The 21,798-nt window shown below is 45.7% G+C and overlaps 1 protein-coding gene across 2 annotated transcripts in view; it reads right to left on the bottom strand.

Moving 5' to 3' along the window:
• The window catches only part of LOC135524828 (cytoplasmic FMR1-interacting protein 1 homolog), a 93,982-nt gene that overhangs the window by 19,185 nt on the left and 52,999 nt on the right, over window positions 1-21,798 (bottom strand). For both annotated transcript variants that reach the window (XM_064952685.1, XM_064952684.1), the window contains exons 8-11: window positions 17,008-17,136; window positions 15,048-15,152; window positions 14,798-14,889; window positions 14,268-14,385 (exon numbers count right to left, since the gene is read on the bottom strand). In XM_064952685.1, the coding sequence (XP_064808757.1) occupies window positions 14,268-14,385; window positions 14,798-14,889; window positions 15,048-15,152; window positions 17,008-17,136 (444 nt within the window). The remainder of the gene's footprint in view (window positions 1-14,267; window positions 14,386-14,797; window positions 14,890-15,047; window positions 15,153-17,007; window positions 17,137-21,798) is intronic.

Here is a 21,798-nt window from a genome sequence, read left to right as displayed (position 1 = left end):
TTTTTGGTGTAGAGATTGAGACAGGACTAGGTGTGTTTGGTGTAGAGATTGAGACAGGACTAGGGTGTGTTTGGTGTAGAGATTGAGACAGGACTAGGTGTGTTTGGTGTAGAGATTGAGACAGGACTAGGTGTGTTTGGTGTAGAGATTGAGACAGGACTAGGTGTTTGGTGTAGAGATTGAGACAGGACTAGGTGTGTTTGGTGTAGAGATTGAGACAGGACTAGGTGTGTTTGGTGTAGAGACTGAGACAGGACTAGTGTGTTTGGTGTAGAGATTGAGACAGGACTAGGTGTGTTTGGTGTAGAGATTGAGACAGGACTAGGTGTGTTTGGTGTAGAGATTGAGACAGGACTAGGTGTGTTTGGTGTAGAGATTGAGACAGGACTGTGTGTTTGGTGTAGAGATTGAGACAGGACTAGGTGTGTTTGGTGTAGAGATTGAGACAGGACTAGGTGTGTTTGGTGTAGAGATTGAGACAGGACTAGGTGTGTTTGGTGTAGAGATTGAGACAGGACTGAGACAGGACTAGGTGTGTTTGGTGTAGAGACTGAGACAGGACTAGTTGTGTTTGGTGTAGAGATTGAGACAGGACTAGGTTGTGTTTGGTGTAGAGATTGAGACAGGACTAGGTGTGTTTGGTGTAGAGACTGAGACAGGACTAGGTGTGTTTGGTGTAGAGATTGAGACAGGACTAGGTGTGTTTGGTGTAGAGACTGAGACAGGACTAGTTGTGTTTGGTGTAGAGACTGAGACAGGACTAGTTGTGTTTGGTGTAGAGACTGAGACAGGACTAGTTGTGTTTGGTGTAGAGATTGAGACAGGACTAGGTGTGTTTGGTGTAGAGATTGAGACAGGACTAGTTGTGTTTGTGTAGAGACTGAGACAGGACTAGTTGTGTTTTGGTGTAGAGACTGAGACAGGACTAGGTGTGTTTGGTGTAGAGATTGAGACAGGACTAGGTGTGTTTGGTGTAGAGATTGAGACAGGACTAGGTGTGTTTGTTGTAGAGATTGAGACAGGACTAGGTGTGTTTGGTGTAGAGATTGAGACAGGACTAGGTGTGTTTGGTGTAGAGATTGAGACAGGACTAGGTATGTTTGGTGTAGGTGAGACAGGACTAGGTGTGTTGTGTTTTGGTGTAGAGATTGAGACAGGACTAGGTGTGTTTGGTGTAGAGATTGAGACAGGACTAGGTGTGTTTGGTGTAGAGATTGAGACAGGACTAGGTGTGTTGTGTTTGGTGTGGTGTAGAGATTGAGACAGGACTAGGTGTGTTTGGTGTAGAGATTGAGACAGGACTAGGTGTGTTTGATGTAGAGATTGAGACAGGACTAGGTGTGTTTGGTGTAGAGATTGAGACAGGACTAGGTGTGTTTGGTGTAGAGATTGAGACAGGACTAGGTGTGTTTGGTGTAGAGATTGAGACAGGACTAGGTGTGTTTGGTGTAGAGATTGAGACAGGACTAGGTGTGTTTGGTGTAGAGATTGAGACAGGACTAGGTGTGTTAGTTGGTGTAGAGATTGAGACAGGACTAGGTGTGTTTGGTGTAGAGATTGAGACAGGACTAGGTGTGTTTTTGTGTAGTGAGACAGGACTAGGTGTGTTTGGTGTAGAGACTGAGACAGGACTAGGTGTGTTTGGTGTAGAGATTGAGACAGGACTAGGTGTGTTAGTTGTGGTTGGTGTAGAGATTGAGACAGGACTAGGTGTGTTTGGTGTAGAGATTGAGACAGGACTAGGTGTGTTTGGTGTAGAGATTGAGACAGGACTAGGTGTGTTTGGTGTAGAGACTGAGACAGGACTAGGTGTGTTTGGTGTAGAGACTGAGACAGGACTAGGTGTGTTTGGTGTAGAGATTGAGACAGGACTAGGTGTGTTTGGTGTAGAGATTGAGACAGGACTAGGTGTGTTTGGTGTAGAGACTGAGACAGGACTAGTTGTGTTTGGTGTAGAGATTGAGACAGGACTAGGTGTGTTAGTTGTGTTTGGTGTAGAGATTGTGACAGGACTAGTTGTGTTTGGTGTAGAGATTGTGACATGACTAGTTGTGTTTGGTGTAGAAATTATGACAGGACTAGGTGTGTTTGGTGTAGAGATTGAGACAGGACTAGGTATGTTTGGTGTAGAGATTGAGACAGGACTAGGTGTGTTTGGTGTAGAGATTGAGAGAGGACTAGGTGTGTTTGGTGTAGAGATTGAGAGAGGACTAGGTGTGTTTGGTGTAGAGATTGAGACAGGACTAGGTGTGTTTGGTGTAGAGATTGAGACAGGACTAGGTGTGTTAGTTGTGTTTGGTGTAGAGATTGAGACAGGACTAGGTGTGTTTGGTGTAGAGATTGAGACAGGACTAGTTGTGTTAGTTGTGTTTGGTGTAGAGATTGAGACAGGACTAGGTGTGTTTGGTGTAGAGATTGAGACAGGACTAGGTGTGTTTGGTGTAGAGATTGAGACAGGACTAGGTGTGTTTGGTGTAGAGATTGAGACAGGACTAGGTGTGTTTGGTGTAGAGATTGAGACAGGACTAGGTGTGTTTGGTGTAGAGATTGAGACAGGACTAGTTGTGTTTGGTGTAGAGATTGAGACAGGACTAGGTGTGTTTGGTGTAGAGACTGAGACAGGACTAGTTGTGTTTGGTGTAGAGATTGAGACAGGACTAGGTGTGTTAGTTGTGTTTGGTGTAGAGATTGTGACAGGACTAGTTGTGTTTGGTGTAGAGATTGTGACATGACTAGTTGTGTTTGGTGTAGAAATTATGACAGGACTAGGTGTGTTTGGTGTAGAGATTGAGACAGGACTAGGTGTGTTTGGTGTAGAGATTGAGACAGGACTAGGTGTTTGGTGTAGAGGTGAGACAGGACTAGTTGTGTTTGGTGTAGAGATTGAGACTAGGTGTGTTAGTTGTGTTTGGTGTAGAGATTGAGACAGGACTAGGTATGTTTGGTGTAGAGATTGAGACAGGACTAGGTGTGTTTGGTGTAGAGATTGAGACAGGACTAGGTGTGTGTAGAGTTGAGACAGGACTAGGTGTAGAGATTGAGACAGGACTAGTTGTGTTTGGTGTAGAGATTGAGACAGGACTAGGTGTGTTTGGTGTAGAGATTGAGACAGGACTAGTTGTGTTTGGTGTAGAGATTAGGACTGTGTTTGGTGTAGAGATTGAGACAGGACTAGGTGTGTTTGGTGTAGAGATTGAGACAGGACTAGGTGTGTTTGGTGTAGAGATTGAGACAGGACTAGGTGTGTTTGGTGTAGAGATTGAGACAGGACTAGTTGTGTTTGGTGTAGAGATTGAGACAGGACTAGTTGTGTTTGGTGTAGAGATTGAGACAGGACTAGGTGTGTTTGGTGTAGAGATTGAGACAGGACTAGGTGTGTTTGGTGTAGAGATTGAGACAGGACTAGGTGTGTTTGGTGTAGAGATTGAGACAGGACTAGGTGTGTTTGGTGTAGAGATTGAGACAGGACTAGTTGTGTTTGGTGTAGAGATTGAGACAGGACTAGGTGTGTTTGGTGTAGAGATTGAGACAGGACTAGGTGTGTTTGGTGTAGAGATTGAGACAGGACTAGGTGTGTTTGGTGTAGAGATTGAGACAGGACTAGGTGTGTTTGGTGTAGAGATTGACAGACAGGTGTGTTTGGTGTAGAGATTGAGACAGGACTAGTTGTGTTTGGTGAGACAGGACTAGGTGTGTTTGGTGTAGATTGAGACAGGACTAGGTGTGTTTGGTGTAGAGATTGAGACAGGACTAGGTGTGTTTGGTGTAGGACTAGGACTAGTTGTGTTTGGTGTAGAGATTGAGACAGGACTAGGTGTGTTTGGTGTAGAGATTGAGACAGGACTAGTTGTGTTTGGTGTAGAGATTGAGACAGGACTAGGACTAGGGTGTGTTTGGTGTAGAGATTGAGACAGGACTAGGTGTGTTTGGTGTAGAGATTGAGACAGGACTAGGTATGTTTGGTGTAGAGATTGAGACAGGACTAGGTGTGTTTGGTGTAGAGATTGAGACAGGACTAGTTGTGTTTGGTGTGTTTGGTGTAGAGATTGAGACAGGACTAGTTGTGTTTGGTGTAGAGATTGAGACAGGACTAGTTGTGTTTGGTGTAGAGATTGAGACAGGACTAGGTGTGTGTTTGGTGTAGAGATTGAGACAGGACTAGTTGTGTTTGGTGTAGAGATTGAGACAGGACTAGGTGTGTTTGGTGTAGAGATTGAGACAGGACTAGGTGTGTTTGGTGTAGGACTAGGACTAGGTGTGTTTGGTGTAGAGATTGAGACAGGACTAGGTGTGTTTGGTGTAGAGATTGAGACAGGACTAGGTGTGTTTGGTGTAGAGATTGAGACAGGACTAGGTGTGTTTGGTGTAGAGATTGAGACAGGACTAGTGTGTTTGGTGTAGAGATTGAGACAGGACTAGGTGTGTTTGGTGTAGAGATTGAGACAGGACTAGTTGTGTTTGGTGTAGAGATTGAGACAGGACTAGAGATTGAGACAGGACTAGGTGTGTTTGGTGTAGAGATTGAGACAGGACTAGTTGTGTTTGGTGTAGAGATTGAGACAGGACTAGTTGTGTTTGGTGTAGAGATTGAGACAGGACTAGGTGTGTTTGGTGTAGAGATTGAGACAGGACTAGGTGTGTTTGGTGTAGAGATTGAGACAGGACTAGTTGTGTTTGGTGTAGAGATTGAGACAGGACTAGGTGTGTTTGGTGTAGAGATTGAGACAGGACTAGTTGTGTTTGGTGTAGAGATTGAGACAGGACTAGGTGTGTTTGGTGTAGAGATTGAGACAGGACTAGGTGTGTTTGGTGTAGAGATTGAGACAGGACTAGGTGTGTTTGGTGTAGAGATTGAGACAGGACTAGGTGTGTTTGGTGTAGAGATTGAGACAGGACTAGGTGTGTTTGGTGTAGAGATTGAGACAGGACTAGGTGTGTTTGGTGTAGAGATTGAGACAGGACTAGGTGTGTTTGGTGTAGAGATTGAGACAGGACTAGGTGTGTTTGGTGTAGAGATTGAGACAGGACTAGGTGTGTTTGGTGTAGAGATTGAGACAGGACTAGTTGTGTTTGGTGTAGAGATTGAGACAGGACTAGGTGTGTTTGGTGTAGAGATTGAGACAGGACTAGTTGTGTTTGGTGTAGAGATTGAGACAGGACTAGGTGTGTTTGGTGTAGAGATTGAGACAGGACTAGGTGTGTTTGGTGTAGAGTGAGACAGGACTAGTTGTGTTTGGTGTTGAGACAGGACTAGGTAGGTGTGTTTGGTGTAGAGATTGAGACAGATTAGAGACAGGACTAGGTGTGTTTGGTGTAGAGATTGAGACAGGACTAGTTGTGTTTGGTGTAGAGATTGAGACAGGACTAGTTGTGTTTGGTGTAGAGATTGAGACAGGACTAGGTGTGTTTGGTGTAGAGATTGAGACAGGACTAGGTGTGTTTGGTGTAGAGATTGAGACAGGACTAGGTGTGTTTGGTGTAGAGATTGAGACAGGACTAGGTGTGTTTGGTGTAGAGATTGAGACAGGACTAGTTGTGTTTGGTGTAGAGATTGAGACAGGACTAGGTGTGTTTGGTGTAGAGATTGAGACAGGACTAGGTGTGTTTGGTGTAGAGATTGAGACAGGACTAGGTGTGTTTGGTGTAGAGATTGAGACAGGACTAGGTGTGTTTGGTGTAGAGATTGAGACAGGACTGTGTTTGGTGTAGAGATTGAGACAGGACTAGGTGTGTTTGGTGTAGAGATTGAGACAGGACTAGGTGTGTTTGGTGTAGAGATTGAGACAGGACTAGGTGTGTTTGGTGTAGAGATTGAGACAGGACTAGGTGTGTTTGGTGTAGAGATTGAGACAGGACTAGGTGTGTTTGGTGTAGAGATTGAGACAGGACTAGGTGTGTTTGGTGTAGAGTTTGTGTTTGGTGTAGAGATTGAGACAGGACTAGGTGTGTTTGGTGTAGAGATTGAGACAGGACTAGGTGTGTTTGGTGTAGAGATTGAGACAGGACTAGGTGTGTTTGGTGTAGAGATTGAGACAGGACTAGGTGTGTTTGGTGTAGAGATTGAGACAGGACTAGGTGTGTTTGGTGTAGAGATTGAGACAGGACTAGGTGTGTTTGGTGTAGAGATTGAGACAGGACTAGGTGTGTTTGGTGTAGAGATTTTGGTTTGGTGTAGAGATTGAGACAGGACTAGGTGTGTTTGGTGTAGAGATTGAGACAGGACTAGGTGTGTTTGGTGTAGAGATTGAGACAGGACTAGGTGTGTTTGGTGTAGAGATTGAGACAGGACTAGGTGTGTTTGGTGTAGAGATTGAGACAGGACTAGGTGTGTTTGGTGTAGAGATTGAGACAGGACTAGGTGTGTTTGGTGTAGAGATTGAGACAGGACTAGGTGTGTTTGGTGTAGAGATTGAGACAGGACTAGGTGTGTTTGGTGTAGAGATTGAGACAGGACTAGGTATGTTTGGTGTAGAGATTGAGACAGGACTAGGTGTGTTTGGTGTAGAGATTGAGACAGGACTAGGTGTGTTTGGTGTAGAGATTGAGACAGGACTAGGTGTGTTTGGTGTTGAGACAGGACTAGGTGTTTGGTGTAGAGATTGAGACAGGACTAGGTGTGTTTGGTGTAGAGATTGAGACAGGACTAGGTGTGTTTGGTGTAGAGATTGAGACAGGACTAGGTGTGTTTGGTGTAGAGATTGAGACAGGACTAGGTGTGTTTGGTGTAGAGATTGAGACAGGACTAGGTGTGTTTGGTGTAGAGATTGAGACAGGACTAGGTGTGTTTGGTGTAGAGATTGAGACAGGACTAGGTGTGTTTGGTGTAGACAGGACTATAGAGATTGAGACAGGACTAGGTGTGTTTGGTGTAGAGATTGAGACAGGACTAGGTATGGTGTGTTTGGTGTAGAGATTGAGACAGGACTAGGTGTGTTTGGTGTAGAGATTGAGACAGGACTAGGTGTGTTTGGTGTAGAGATTGAGACAGGACTAGTTGTGTTTGGTGTAGAGATTGAGACAGGACTAGGTGTGTTTGGTGTAGAGATTGAGACAGGACTAGGTGTGTTTGGTGTAGAGATTGAGACAGGACTAGGTGTGTTTGGTGTAGAGATTGAGACAGGACTAGTTGTGTTTGGTGTAGAGATTGAGACAGGACTAGGTATGGTGTGTTTGGTGTAGAGATTGAGACAGGACTAGGTGTGTTTGGTGTAGAGATTGAGACAGGACTAGGTGTGTTTGGTGTAGAGATTGAGACAGGACTAGGTGTGTTTGGTGTAGAGATTGAGACAGGACTAGGTGTTGTTTGGTGTAGAGATTGAGACAGGACTAGGTGTGTTTGGTGTAGAGATTGAGACAGGACTAGGTGTGTTTGGTGTAGAGATTGAGACAGGACTAGGTGTGTTTGGTGTAGAGATTGAGACAGGACTAGGTGTGTTTGGTGTAGAGGACTAGGTATGTTTGGTGAGACAGGACTAGGTGTGTTTGGTGTAGAGATTGAGACAGGACTAGGTGTGTTTGGTGTAGAGATTGAGACAGGACTAGGTGTGTTTGGTGTAGAGATTGAGACAGGACTAGGTGTGTTTGGTGTAGAGATTGAGACAGGACTAGGTGTGTTTGGTGTAGAGATTGAGACAGGACTAGGTGTGTTTGGTGTAGAGATTGAGACAGGACTAGGTATGTTTGGTGTAGAGATTGAGACAGGACTAGTTGTGTTTGGTGTAGAGATTGAGACAGGACTAGTTGTGTTTGGTGTAGAGATTGAGACAGGACTAGGTATGTTTGGTGTAGAGATTGAGACAGGACTAGGTGTGTTTGGTGTAGAGATTGAGACAGGACTAGGTGTGTTTGGTGTAGAGATTGAGACAGGACTAGGTATGTTTGGTGTAGAGATTGAGACAGGACTAGGTGTGTTTGGTGTAGAGATTGAGACAGGACTAGGTGTGTTTGGTGTAGAGATTGAGACAGGACTAGGTGTGTTTGGTGTAGAGATTGAGACAGGACTAGGTGTGTTTGGTGTAGAGATTGAGACAGGACTAGGTGTGTTTGGTGTAGAGATTGAGACAGGACTAGGTGTGTTTGGTGTAGAGATTGAGACAGGACTAGGTGTGTTTGGTGTAGAGATTGAGACAGGACTAGGTGTGTTTGGTGTAGAGATTGAGACAGGACTAGGTGTGTTTGGTGTAGAGATTGAGACAGGACTAGGTGTGTTTGGTGTAGAGATTGAGACAGGACTAGGTGTGTTTGGTGTAGAGATTGAGACAGGACTAGGTGTGTTTGGTGTAGAGATTGAGACAGGACTAGGTGTGTTTGGTGTAGAGATTGAGACAGGACTAGGTGTGTTTGGTGTAGAGATTGAGACAGGACTAGGTGTGTTTGGTGTAGAGATTGAGACAGGACTAGGTGTGTTTGGTGTAGAGATTGAGACAGGACTAGGTGTGTTTGGTGTAGAGATTGAGACAGGACTACAGTGAGACAGGACTAGGTGTGTTTGGTGTAGAGATTGAGACAGGACTAGGTGTGTTTGGTGTAGAGATTGAGACAGGACTAGGTGTGTTTGGTGTAGAGATTGAGACAGGACTAGGTGTGTTTGGTGTAGAGATTGAGACAGGACTAGGTGTGTTTGGTGTAGAGATTGAGACAGGACTAGGTGTGTTTGGTGTAGAGATTGAGACAGGACTAGGTGTGTTTGGTGTAGAGATGTTTGGTGTTGAGACAGGACTAGGTGTGTTTGGTGTAGAGATTGAGACAGGACTAGGTGTGTTTGGTGTAGAGATTGAGACAGGACTAGTTGTGTTTGGTGTAGAGATTGAGACAGGACTAGGTGTGTTTGGTGTAGAGACTGAGACAGGACTAGGTGTGTTTGGTGTAGAGATTGAGACAGGACTAGGTGTGTTTGGTGTAGAGATTGAGACAGGACTAGGTGTGTTTGGTGTAGAGATTGAGACAGGACTAGGTGTGTTTGGTGTAGAGATTGAGACAGGACTAGGTGTGTTTGGTGTAGAGATTGAGACAGGACTAGGTGTGTTTGGTGTAGAGATTGAGACAGGACTAGGTGTGTTTGGTGTAGAGATTGAGACAGGACTAGGTGTGTTTGGTGTAGAGATTGAGACAGGACTAGGTGTGTTTGGTGTAGAGATTGAGACAGGACTAGGTGTGTTTGGTGTAGAGATTGAGACAGGACTAGGTGTGTTTGGTGTAGAGATTGAGACAGGACTAGGTGTGTTTGGTGTAGAGATTGAGACAGGACTAGGTGTGTTTGGTGTAGAGATTGAGACAGGACTAGGTGTGTTTGGTGTAGAGATTGAGACAGGACTAGGTGTGTTTGGTGTAGAGATTGAGACAGGACTAGGTGTGTTTGGTGTAGAGATTGAGACAGGACTAGGTGTGTTTGGTGTGATTGAGACAGGACTAGGTGTGTTTGGTGTAGAGACTGAGACAGGACTAGGTGTGTTTGGTGTAGAGATTGAGACAGGACTAGGTGTGTTTGGTGTAGAGATTGAGACAGGACTAGGTGTGTTTGGTGTAGAGATTGAGACAGGACTAGGTGTGTTTGGTGTAGAGATTGAGACAGGACTAGGTGTGGTGTGTTTGGTGTAGAGATTGAGACAGGACTAGGTGTGTTTGGTGTAGAGATTGAGACAGGACTAGGTGTGTTTGGTGTAGAGGACTAGGTGTGTTTGGTTGATTGACAGGACTAGGTATGTTTGGTGTAGAGATTGAGACAGGACTAGGTGTGTTTGGTGTAGAGATTGAGACAGGACTAGGTGTGTTTGGTGTAGAGATTGAGACAGGACTAGGTGTGTTTGGTGTAGAGATTGAGACAGGACTAGGTGTGTTTGGTGTAGAGATTGAGACAGGACTAGGTGTGTTTGGTGTAGAGATTGAGACAGGACTAGGTGTGTTTGGTGTAGAGATTGAGACAGGACTAGGTGTGTTTGGTGTAGAGATTGAGACAGGACTAGGTGTGTTTGGTGTAGAGATTGAGACAGGACTAGGTGTGTTTGGTGTAGAGATTGAGACAGGACTAGTGTGTTTGTGTTTGAGACAGGACTAGGTATGTTTGGTGTAGAGATTGAGACAGGACTAGGTGTGTTTGGTGTAGAGATTGAGACAGGACTAGGTGTGTTTGGTGTAGAGATTGAGACAGGACTAGGTGTGTTTGGTGTAGAGATTGAGACAGGACTAGGTGTGTTTGGTGTAGAGATTGAGACAGGACTAGGTGTGTTTGGTGTAGAGATTGAGACAGGACTAGGTGTGTTTGGTGTAGAGATTGAGACAGGACTAGGTGTGTTTGGTGTAGAGATTGAGACAGGACTAGGTGTGTTTGGTGTAGAGATTGAGACAGGACTAGGTGAGACAGGACTGTTTGGTGTAGAGATTGAGACAGGACTAGGTGTGTTTGGTGTAGAGATTGAGACAGGACTAGGTGTGTTTGGTGTAGAGATTGAGACAGGACTAGTTGTGTTTGGTGTAGAGATTGAGACAGGACTAGGTATGTTTGGTGTAGAGATTGAGACAGGACTAGGTGTGTTTGGTGTAGAGATTGAGACAGGACTAGGTGTGTTTGGTGTAGAGATTGAGACAGGACTAGGTGTGTTTGGTGTAGAGATTGAGACAGGACTAGGTGTGTTAGTTGTGGTTGGTGTAGAGATTGAGACAGGACTAGGTGTGTTTGGTGTAGAGATTGAGACAGGACTAGGTGTGTTTGGTGTAGAGATTGAGACAGGACTAGTTGTGTTTGGTGTAGAGATTGAGACAGGACTAGGTGTGTTTGGTGTAGAGATTGAGACAGGACTAGGTGTGTTTGGTGTAGAGATTGAGACAGGACTAGTTGTGTTTGGTGTAGAGATTGAGACAGGACTAGGTGTGTTAGTTGTGGTTGGTGTAGAGATTGAGACAGGACTAGGTATGTGGTGTAGAGATTGAGACAGGACTAGGTGTGTTTGGTGTAGAGATTGAGACAGGACTAGGTGTGTTTTGAGTGACAGGACTAGTTTAGTTTGGTGTAGAGATTGAGACAGGACTAGGTGTGTTTGGTGTAGAGATTGAGACAGGACTAGGTGTGTTTGGTGTAGAGATTGAGACAGGACTAGGTGTGTTTGGTGTAGAGATTGAGACAGGACTAGGTGTGTTTGGTGTAGAGATTGAGACAGGACTAGGACTAGGTGTGTTTGGTGTAGAGATTGAGACAGGACTAGTTGTGTTTGGTGTAGAGATTGAGACAGGACTAGGTGTGTTTGGTGTAGAGATTGAGACAGGACTAGGTGTGTTTGGTGTAGAGATTGAGACAGGACTAGGTGTGTTTGGTGTAGAGATTGAGACAGGACTAGGTGTGTTTGGTGTAGGAGATTGAGACAGGACTAGGTGTGTTTGGTGTAGAGATTGAGACAGGACTAGGTGTGTTTGGTGTAGAGATTGAGACAGGACTAGGTGTGTTTGGTGTAGAGATTGAGACAGGACTAGGTGTGTTTGGTGTAGAGACTGAGACAGGACTAGGTGTGTTTGGTGTAGAGATTGAGACAGGACTGAGACAGGACTAGTGTGTTTGGTGTAGAGATTGAGACAGGACTAGGTGTGTTTGGTGTAGAGATTGAGACAGGACTAGGTATGTTTGGTGTAGAGATTGAGACAGGACTAGGTGTGTTTGGTGTAGAGATTGAGACAGGACTAGGTGTGTTTGGTGTAGAGATTGAGACAGGACTAGGTGTGTTTGGTGTAGAGATTGAGACAGGACTAGGTGTGTTTGGTGTAGAGATTGAGACAGGACTAGGTGTGTTTGGTGTAGAGATTGAGACAGGACTAGGTGTGTTTGGTGTAGAGATTGAGACAGGACTAGGTGTGTTTGGTGTAGAGATTGAGACAGGACTAGGTGTGTTTGGTGTAGAGATTGAGACAGGACTAGGTGTGTTTGGTGTAGAGATTGAGACAGGACTAGGTGTGTTTGGTGTAGAGATTGAGACAGGACTAGGTGTGTTTGTGTAGAGATTGAGACAGGACTAGGTGTGTTTGGTGTAGAGATTGAGACAGGACTAGGTGTGTTTGGTGTAGAGATTGAGACAGGACTAGGTGTGTTTGGTGTAGAGATTGAGACAGGACTAGGTGTGTTTGGTGTAGAGATTGAGACAGGACTAGGTGTGTTTGGTGTAGAGATTGAGACAGGACTAGGTGTGTTTGGTGTAGAGATTGAGACAGGACTAGGTGTGTTTGGTGTAGAGATTGAGACAGGACTAGGTGTGTTTGGTGTGATTGAGACAGGACTAGGTGTGTTTGGTGTAGAGATTGAGACAGGACTAGGTGTGTTTGGTGTAGAGATTGAGACAGGACTAGGTGTGTTTGGTGTGTGAGACAGGACTAGGTGTGTTTGGTGTAGAGATTGAGACAGGACTAGGTGTGTTTGGTGTAGAGATTGAGACAGGACTAGGTGTGTTTGGTGTAGAGATTGAGACAGGACTAGGTGTGTTTGGTGTAGAGATTGAGACAGGACTAGGTGTGTTTGGTGTAGAGATTGAGACAGGACTAGGTGTGTTTGGTGTAGAGATTGAGACAGGACTAGGTGTGTTTGGTGTAGAGATTGAGACAGGACTAGGTGTGTTTGGTGTAGAGATTGAGACAGGACTAGTTGTGTTTGGTGTAGAGATTGAGACAGGACTGTGTTTGGTGTAGAGATTGAGACAGGACTAGGTGTGTTTGGTGTAGAGATTGAGACAGGACTAGGTGTGTTTGGTGTAGAGATTGAGACAGGACTAGGTGTGTTTGGTGTAGTGACAGGACTAGGTGTGTTTGGTGTAGAGATTGAGACAGGACTAGGTGTGTTTGGTGTAGAGATTGAGACAGGACTAGGTGTGTTTGGTGTAGAGATTGAGACAGGACTAGGTGTGTTTGGTGTAGAGATTGAGACAGGACTAGGTGTGTTTGGTGTAGAGATTGAGACAGGACTAGGTGTGTTTGGTGTAGAGATTGAGACAGGACTAGGTGTGTTTGGTGTAGAGATTGAGACAGGACTAGTTTGGTGTGTGTTTGGTGTAGAGATTGAGACAGGACTAGGTGTGTTTGGTGTAGAGATTGAGACAGGACTAGTGTGTGTTTGTTTGTGTAGAGATTGAGACAGGACTAGGTGTGTTTGGTGTAGAGATTGAGACAGGACTAGAGATTGAGACAGGACTGTGTTTGGTGTAGAGATTGAGACAGGACTAGGTGTGTTTGGTGTAGAAATTATGACAGGACTAGGTGTGTTTGGTGTAGAGATTGAGACAGGACTAGGTGTGTTTGGTGTAGAGATTGAGACAGGACTAGGTGTGTTTGGTGTAGAGATTGAGACAGGACTAGGTGTGTTTGGTGTAGAGATTGAGACAGGACTAGTTGTGTTTGGTGTAGAGATTGAGACAGGACTAGGTGTGTTTGGTGTAGAGATTGAGACAGGACTAGGTGTGTTTGGTGTAGAGATTGAGACAGGACTAGGTGTGTTTGGTGTAGAGGACTAGTTGTGTTTGGTGTATGACAGGACTAGGTGTGTTTTTGAGATTGAGACAGGTAGTGTGTTTGGTGTAGAGATTGAGACAGGACTAGTTGTGTTTGGTGTAGAGATTGAGACAGGACTAGGTGTGTTTGGTGTAGAGATTGAGACAGGACTAGGTGTGTTTGGTGTAGAGATTGAGACAGGACTAGTTGTGTTAGTTGTGTTTGGTGTAGAGATTGAGACAGGACTAGGTGTGTTTGGTGTAGAGATTGAGACAGGTGTGTTTGGTGTAGAGATTGAGACAGGACTAGGTGTGTTTGGTGTAGAGATTGAGACAGGACTAGTTGTGGTTGGTGTAGAGATTGAGACAGGACTAGTTGTGTTTGGTGTAGAGATTGAGACAGGACTAGGTGTGTTTGGTGTAGAGATTGAGACAGGACTAGTTGTGTTAGTTGTGTTTGGTGTAGAGATTGAGACAGGACTAGGTGTGTTTGGTGTAGAGATTGAGACAGGACTAGGTGTGTTTGGTGTAGAGATTGAGACAGGACTAGGTGTGTTTGGTGTAGAGATTGAGACAGGACTAGGTGTGTTTGGTGTAGAGATTGAGACAGGACTAGGTGTGTTTGGTGTAGAGATTGAGACAGGACTAGGTGTGTTTGGTGTAGAGATTGAGACAGGACTAGGTGTGTTTGGTGTAGAGATTGAGACAGGACTAGTTGTGTTAGTTGTGTTTGGTGTAGAGATTGAGACAGGACTAGGTGTGTTTGGTGTAGAGATTGAGACAGGACTAGGTGTGTTGCTAGGTGCTCACCTCACTGTTGCTGTAGCGAGCCAGCTCAGAGATGAACCTCATGTGGTCTTCCCTGATCTGAACCATCTGCTCACAGATATTATACTGAGGACTGCTGCCTGTTGAGGTACATGACCACCTGGGAACGGGGAGGAGAGAGAGATGAGACGAGGTGGATGGAGAAGAGAGAGGAGAGAGATGAGGATGGAGAGAGGAGAGAGAGAGAAGGGAGAGAGAAGAGATGAGGATAGAGAGAGGAGAGAAGCGAGAGAGAAGAGATGAGGATAGAGAGAGAAGAGATGAGGATTGAGAGAGGAGAGAGAGGAGAGAGAGAAGAGAGAGAGAAGAGAGAGAGAAGAGATAAGGATAGAGAGGAGAGATGATGATTGAGAGGAGAGAGAGGAGAGAAAGAAATAGAGAAGAGAGATGAGGAGGTGGATGGAGAAGAGAGAGGAGAGAAGAGAGATGAGGAGGTGGATGGAGAAGAGAGAGGAGAGATGAGGATAGAGAGAGGAAAGATGAGGTGGAGGAATAGAGGGATAAGGCCTCACCTGTTCTTGTTCTCTTCAAAGTGTGCGCTTGTCTTGATGTACCTGGACAGCTCAATCTGCATGTCACCAAACAGAGGCACCACCTGCAGTTGCTGTTGGGGACAGATACATGAAGACCAGTCAATTAGTCAGAGCCATTTCAGACCATCCCAGTCTCAACATTAAACTTTTCTTTTAGAGAACGTACAACTCTGCAAAACGATAAACACCCACACACATACAGCATCATCAATATGTCTCAAACTATCACCTTGAAGAACTTGTCAATCTTGATCAGGTTGATCCTCTTCTTGGTGTCCATTTTGTAGATGTTGCTGTTACTGCCATCCATCAGGTACAGACCAAACCCCATCACCTAGAGGTAACAGACAGGTACAGACCAAACCCCATCACCTAGAGGTAACAGACAGGTACAGACCAAACCCCATCACCTAGAGGTAACAGACAGGTACAGACCAAACCCCATCACCTAGAGGTAACAGACAGGTACAGACCAAACCCCATCACCTAGAGGTAACAGACCAAACCCCATCACAGGTACAGACCAAACCCCATCACCTAGAGGTAACAGACAGGTACAGACTAAACCCCATCACCTAGAGGTAACAGACAGGTACAGACCAAGCCCCATCACCTAGAGGTAACAGACAGGTACAGACCAAACCCCATCACCTAGAGGTATCAGACAGGTACAGACCAAACCCCATCACCTAGAGGTAACAGACAGGTACAGACTAAACCCCATCACCTAGAGGTAACAGACAGGTACAGACCAAACCCCATCACCTAGAGGTAACAGACAGGTACAGACCAAACCCCATCACCTAGAGGTAACAGACAGGTACAGACCAAACCCCATCACCTAGAGGTAACAGACAGGTACAGACCAAACCCCATCACCTAGAGGTAACAGACAGGTACAGACCAAACCCCATCACCTAGAGGTAACAGACAGGTACAGACCTAACCCCATCACCTAGAGGTAACAGACAGGTACAGACCAAACCCCATCACCTAGAGGTAACAGACAGGTACAGACTAAACCCCATCACCTAGAGGTAACAGACAGGTACAGACTAAACCCCATCACCTAGAGGTAACAGACAGGTACAGACCAAACCCCATCACCTAGAGGTAACAGACAGGTACAGACCAAACCCCATCACCTAGAGGTAACAGACAGGTACAGACCAAACCCCATCACCTAGAGGTAACAGACAGGTACAGACCAAACCCCATCACCTAGAGGTAACAGACAGGTACAGACCAAACCCCATCACCTAGAGGTAACAGACAGGTACAGACCAAACCCCATCACCTAGAGGTAACAGACAGGTACAGACCAAACCCCATCACCTAGAGGTAACAGACAGGTACAGACCAAACCCCATCACCTAGAGGTAACAGACAGGTACAGACTAAACCCCATCACCTAGAGGTAACAGACAGGTACAGACACATTGAACATAATTAATACTAATAGATGTTATCCAATATACTAAATGGCACCTTATTCCCTATAGGCTCTGGTCTAAAGTAGTGCACTATATAGGGAATAGGGCCCTGGTCATAAGTAGTGCACTATATAGGGAATGGTGTGGTGTGGGGGCTGTGCTTTGGCAAAGTGGGTGGGGTTATATCCTTCCTGTTTGGCCCTGTCTGGGGGTGTCCTCGGATGGGGCCACAGTGTCTCCTGACCCCTCCTGTCTCAGCCTCCAGTATTTATGCTGCAGTAGTTTATGTGTCGGGGGCTAGGGTCAGTTTGTCAGTTTGTTATATCTGGAGTACTTCTCCGTCCTATTCGGTGTCCTGTGTGAATCTAAGTGTGCGTTCTCTAATTCTCTCTCTCTCTTTCTTTCTCTCTCTCGGAGGACCATGCCCCAGGACTACCTGACATGATGACTCCTTGCTGTCCCCAGTCCACCTGACTGTCATAATCTCCACCCGGCACAGCCAGAAGAGGACTGGCCACCCCACATAGCCTGGTTCCTCTCTAGGTTTCTTCCTAGGTTTTGGCCTTTATAGGGAGTTTTTCCTAGCCACCGTGCTTCTACACCTGCATTGCTTGCTGTTTGGGGTTTTAGGCTGGGTTTCTGTACAGCACTTTGAGATATCAGCTGATGTACGAAGGGCTATATAAATCAATTTGATTTGATTTGAATAGGGACGTTTGGAACGCGGCCCAGCATGCCAGCCAGACGGTAGCGTACCTTGAGCAGCATGTGTTTCTCGTTGGGTGTCAGGTACATCCTGTTCTCATAGTAATCAACACACAGGTTGACTATGTCAGCCAGCAGCTCATCGTGGCCGTTAATCACCTCCAACTGCTGCTGCAGAGACTGGAGACAGAGACAGAGAGAGAAAGAGACAGAGAAAGAGAGACAGAGACAGAGAGAGAGACAGAGACAGAGAGAGAGACAGAGACAGAGAGAGAGAGAGAGAGAGAGAGAGACAGAGAGACAGAGAGAGACAGAGAGAGAGACAGAGTGAGATGTTTAGATGACTTCAGTATTATATATTACGTATCCCCATTAGTTCCTGTCAAGGCAGCAGCTACTCTTCCTGGGGTTTATTATGGATCCCCATTAGTTCCTGTCAAGGCAGCAGCTACTCTTCCTGGGGTTTGTTATGGATCCCATTAGTTCCTGTCAAGGCAGCAGCTACTCTTCCTGGGGTTTGTTATGGATCCCCATTAGTTCCTGCCAAGGCAGCAGCTACTCTTCCTGGGGTTTATTATGGATCCCCATTAGTTCCTGCCAAGGCAGCAGCTACTCTTCCTGGGGTTTATTATGGATCCCCATTAGTTCCTGTCAAGGCAGCAGCTACTCTTCCTGGGGTTTATTATGGATCCCATTAGTTCCTGTCAAGGCAGCAGCTACTCTTCCTGGGGTTTATTATGGATCCCCATTAGTTCCTGCCAAGGCAGCAGCTACTCTTCCTGGGGTTTATTATGGATCCCCATTAGTTCCTGTCAAGGCAGCAGCTACTCTTCCTGGGGTTTATTATGGATCCCATTAGTTCCTGTCAATGCAGCAGCTACTCTTCCTGGGGTTTGTTATGGATGCCATTAGTTCCTGTCAAGGCAGCAGCTACTCTTCCTGGGGTTTATTATGGATCCCCATTAGTTCCTGTCAAGGCAGCAGCTACTCTTCCTGGGGTTTGTTATGGATCCCATTAGTTCCTGTCAAGGCAGCAGCTACTCTTCCTGGGGTTTATTATGGATCCCATTAGTTCCTGTCAAGGCAGCAGCTACTCTTCCTGGGGTTTATTATGGATCCCCACTAGTTCCTGCCAAGGCAGATCACATTAGTTCCTGTCAAGGCAGCAGCTACTCTTCCTGGGGTTTATTATGGATCCCACTAGTTCCTGTCAAGGCAGCAGCTACTCTTCCTGGTGTTTATTATGGATCCCATTAGTTCCTGTCAAGGCAGCAGCTACTCTTCCTTCCATTAGATGCGGAAGGGCCATATCCGACGGAGCTTTTTTTGTAATTAGGATTGTGGCATTCTAAAAGTGAAAATGAGCAGACAGAAAGGTCTGTCCGCTCTCCCACAAGAGGGCCAGCAGGGAAAACGTTATTCATGATTACTATGTCAGGATTATTTGGCCCTGCTGTGCATACTAATGGAAGTTACTGAGGCTCCATGGTGGCCTAGTTCACACTGTTTTACTTTACAATGTCACAGAAGTTATCCACTGAACATAATGAATAAGAGTACCACAAGCTAATGGATAGTGTTTTGAAGGGATGTAATAGTTCACCGATACTCATCGGTCCCTGATTCAAATGTTTAAGATATGAATGCATCGGTCCGCAGACCCCAAACTAATCCAAATGTAGCATGCATCAGTCAGAAAATCTATTAATTAATTCGATTTCAGAGGGAAAAGAGTTAATGGCCCGTACTGCTCTGTTCTGGGCCAACTGTAATATATCGAATGCCCTCTGTGAAACCATATGACTAGGCAGTAGTCCAGGTGTGATAAAACTAGGGCCTGTAGGACTTATTTTGTTGATAGCGATGTCATGATAGTAGAGCAGCGCTTTATTACATACATACCTCCCCCATCTTAGCAATGTGCAGACTAAATACTATTGTATCAATTTGTTTTGACCATGACAGTTTACAATCCAGGGTTACACCACGCAGTTTAGGCACCTCAACTTGTTCAATTTCCACATTATTCATTACAAGATTTAGATTAGGTTTAGTGAATGATTTGTCTCAAATACAATGCTTTTAGTTTTTGAAATATTTAGGACTCTTATTACCTTCTGAAACTGACTGCAGCTCTTTGTTAAGTATAGCAGTGATTTTACTTGCTGTAGTAGCTGGCGTGTATAGTGTTGAGCCATCCGCAAACATAGACACACTGTCTTTACTCAGTGCTAGTGGAAGGTCATTAGTGAAAATAGAAAAAAGTAAGGGGCCTAGATAGCTGCCCTGGGGAATCCCGGATTCTACCCGGATTATGTTGGAGAGGCCTCCATTAAAGAACACCCTCTGTGTTCTGACAGGTAACTCTCAATCCACGATATAGCAGGGGGTGTAAAGCCATAACACATACGTTTTTCTAGCAGAAGACTATGATCGGTAATGTCAAAAGCCGCACGGTCTAACAAAACAGCTCCCACAATATTTGTATCAATTTCTTTCAGCCAATCATCTGTAATTTGTGTAAGTGCTGTGCTTATTGAATGTCCTTCCCTATAAGCGTGCTGAAAGTCTGTTAATTTGTTTACTGTAAAATAGCATTGTATCTGGTCAAAAATTTTTCCAGAAGTTTACTAAGGGTTAGTAACAGGCTGATTGGTCGGCTATTGGAGCAAGTAAAGGGGGCTTTACTATTCTTGGGTAGCGGAATGACTTTGCTACCCTCTAGGAGTCACGCCCTGACCTTAGAGAGCCTTTTTATTTCTCTATTTGGTTAGGTCAGGATGTGATTAGGGTGGGCCTTGTAGGTTTTCTGTTTCTATGTTGGTGTGTTTGATTCCCAATCGGAGGCAGCGGTCTATCGTTGTCTCTGATTGGGAATCAGATATAAGTTGTCAGTTTCCTTTTGGGTTTTGTGGGATCTTGTCTTTGTTTGTTGCACGACTAGCTTTACGTTCGGTTCGTGTTCTTTGTTTTTCCCCGGTGTTACGTTTTCAAATAAAGAGAGAATGTACGCCTGCCTTTTTACTATACTTTAAATATTGGGATGGAACACACCAGAACGACCAAACACAGTGTTTCAGTTTCCTCAGTCGAGTTGGGATGGAACACGCCAGAACGACCAGCCACAGTGTTTCAGTTTCCTCAGTCGAGTTGGGATGGAACACACCAGAACGACCAACCACAGTGTTTCAGTTTCCTCAGTTGAAACACACCAGAACGACCAACCACAGTGTTTCAGTTTCCTCAGTCGAGTTGGGATGGAACACACCAGAACGACCAACCACAGTGTTTCAGTTTCCTCAGTCGAGTTGGAACACACCAGAACGACCAGCCACAGTGTTTCAGTTTCCTCAGTTGAAACACACCAGAACGACCAACCACAGTGTTTCAGTTTCCTCAGTCGAGTTGGGATGGAACACGCCAGAACGACCAACCACAGTGTTTCAGTTTCCTCAGTCGAGTTGGGATGGAACACGCCAGAACGACCAGCCACAGTGTTTCAGTTTCCTCAGTCGAGTTGGGATGGAACACACCAGAACGACCAGCCACAGTGTTTCAGTTTCCTCAGTCGAGTTGGGATGGAACACACCAGAACGACCAACCACAGTGTTTCAGTTTCCTCAGTCGAGTTGGGATGGAACACACCAGAACGACCAACCACAGTGTTTCAGTTTCCTCAGTCGAGTTGGGATGGAACACACCAGAACGACCAACCACAGTGTTTCAGTTTCCTCAGTCGAGTTGGGATGGAACACACCAGAACGACCAACCACAGTGTTTCAGTTTCCTCAGTCGAGTTGGAACACACCAGAACGACCAGCCACAGTGTTTCAGTTTCCTCAGTCGAGTTGGGATGGAACACGCCAGAAAGACCAGCCACAGTGTTTCAGTCTCCTCAGTCGAGTTGGGATGGAACACACCAGAACGACCAACCACAGTGTTTCAGTTTCCTCAGTCGAGTTGGGATGGAACACGCCAGAACGACCAGCCACAGTGTTTCAGTCTCCTCAGTCGAGTTGGGATGGAACACGCCAGAACGACCAACCACAGTGTTTCAGTTTCCTCAGTCGAGTTGGGATGGAACACGCCAGAACGACCAACCACAGTGTTTCAGTTTCCTCAGTCGAGTTGGGATGGAACACGCCAGAACGACCAGCCACAGTGTTTCAGTTTCCTCAGTCGAGTTGGGATGGAACACACCAGAACGACCAACCACAGTGTTTCAGTTTCCTCAGTCGAGTTGGAACACACCAGAACGACCAGCCACAGTGTTTCAGTTTCCTCAGTTGAAACACACCAGAACGACCAACCACAGTGTTTCAGTTTCCTCAGTCGAGTTGGGATGGAACACACCAGAACGACCAGCCACAGTGTTTCAGTTTCCTCAGTCGAGTTGGAACACACCAGAACGACCAACCACAGTGTTTCAGTTTCCTCAGTCGAGTTGGGATGGAACACGCCAGAACGACCAGCCACAGTGTTTCAGTTTCCTCAGTCGAGTTGGGATGGAACACACCAGAACGACCAACCACAGTGTTTCAGTTTCCTCAGTCGAGTTGGAACACACCAGAACGACCAGCCACAGTGTTTCAGTTTCCTCAGTCGAGTTGGGATGGAACACGCCAGAACGACCAACCACAGTGTTTCAGTTTCCTCAGTCGAGTTGGGATGGAACACGCCAGAACGACCAACCACAGTGTTTCAGTTTCCTCAGTCGAGTTGGGATGGAACACGCCAGAACGACCAACCACAGTGTTTCAGTTTCCTCAGTCGAGTTGAAACACACCAGAACGACCAACCACAGTGTTTCAGTTTCCTCAGTCGAGTTGGGATGGAACACGC

Source organism: Oncorhynchus masou, chromosome 31 (genome assembly GCF_036934945.1).
Source record: "Oncorhynchus masou masou isolate Uvic2021 chromosome 31, UVic_Omas_1.1, whole genome shotgun sequence".
NCBI lineage: Eukaryota > Metazoa > Chordata > Actinopteri > Salmoniformes > Salmonidae > Oncorhynchus > Oncorhynchus masou.
This window is presented reverse-complemented; position numbering and strand designations above follow the sequence as displayed.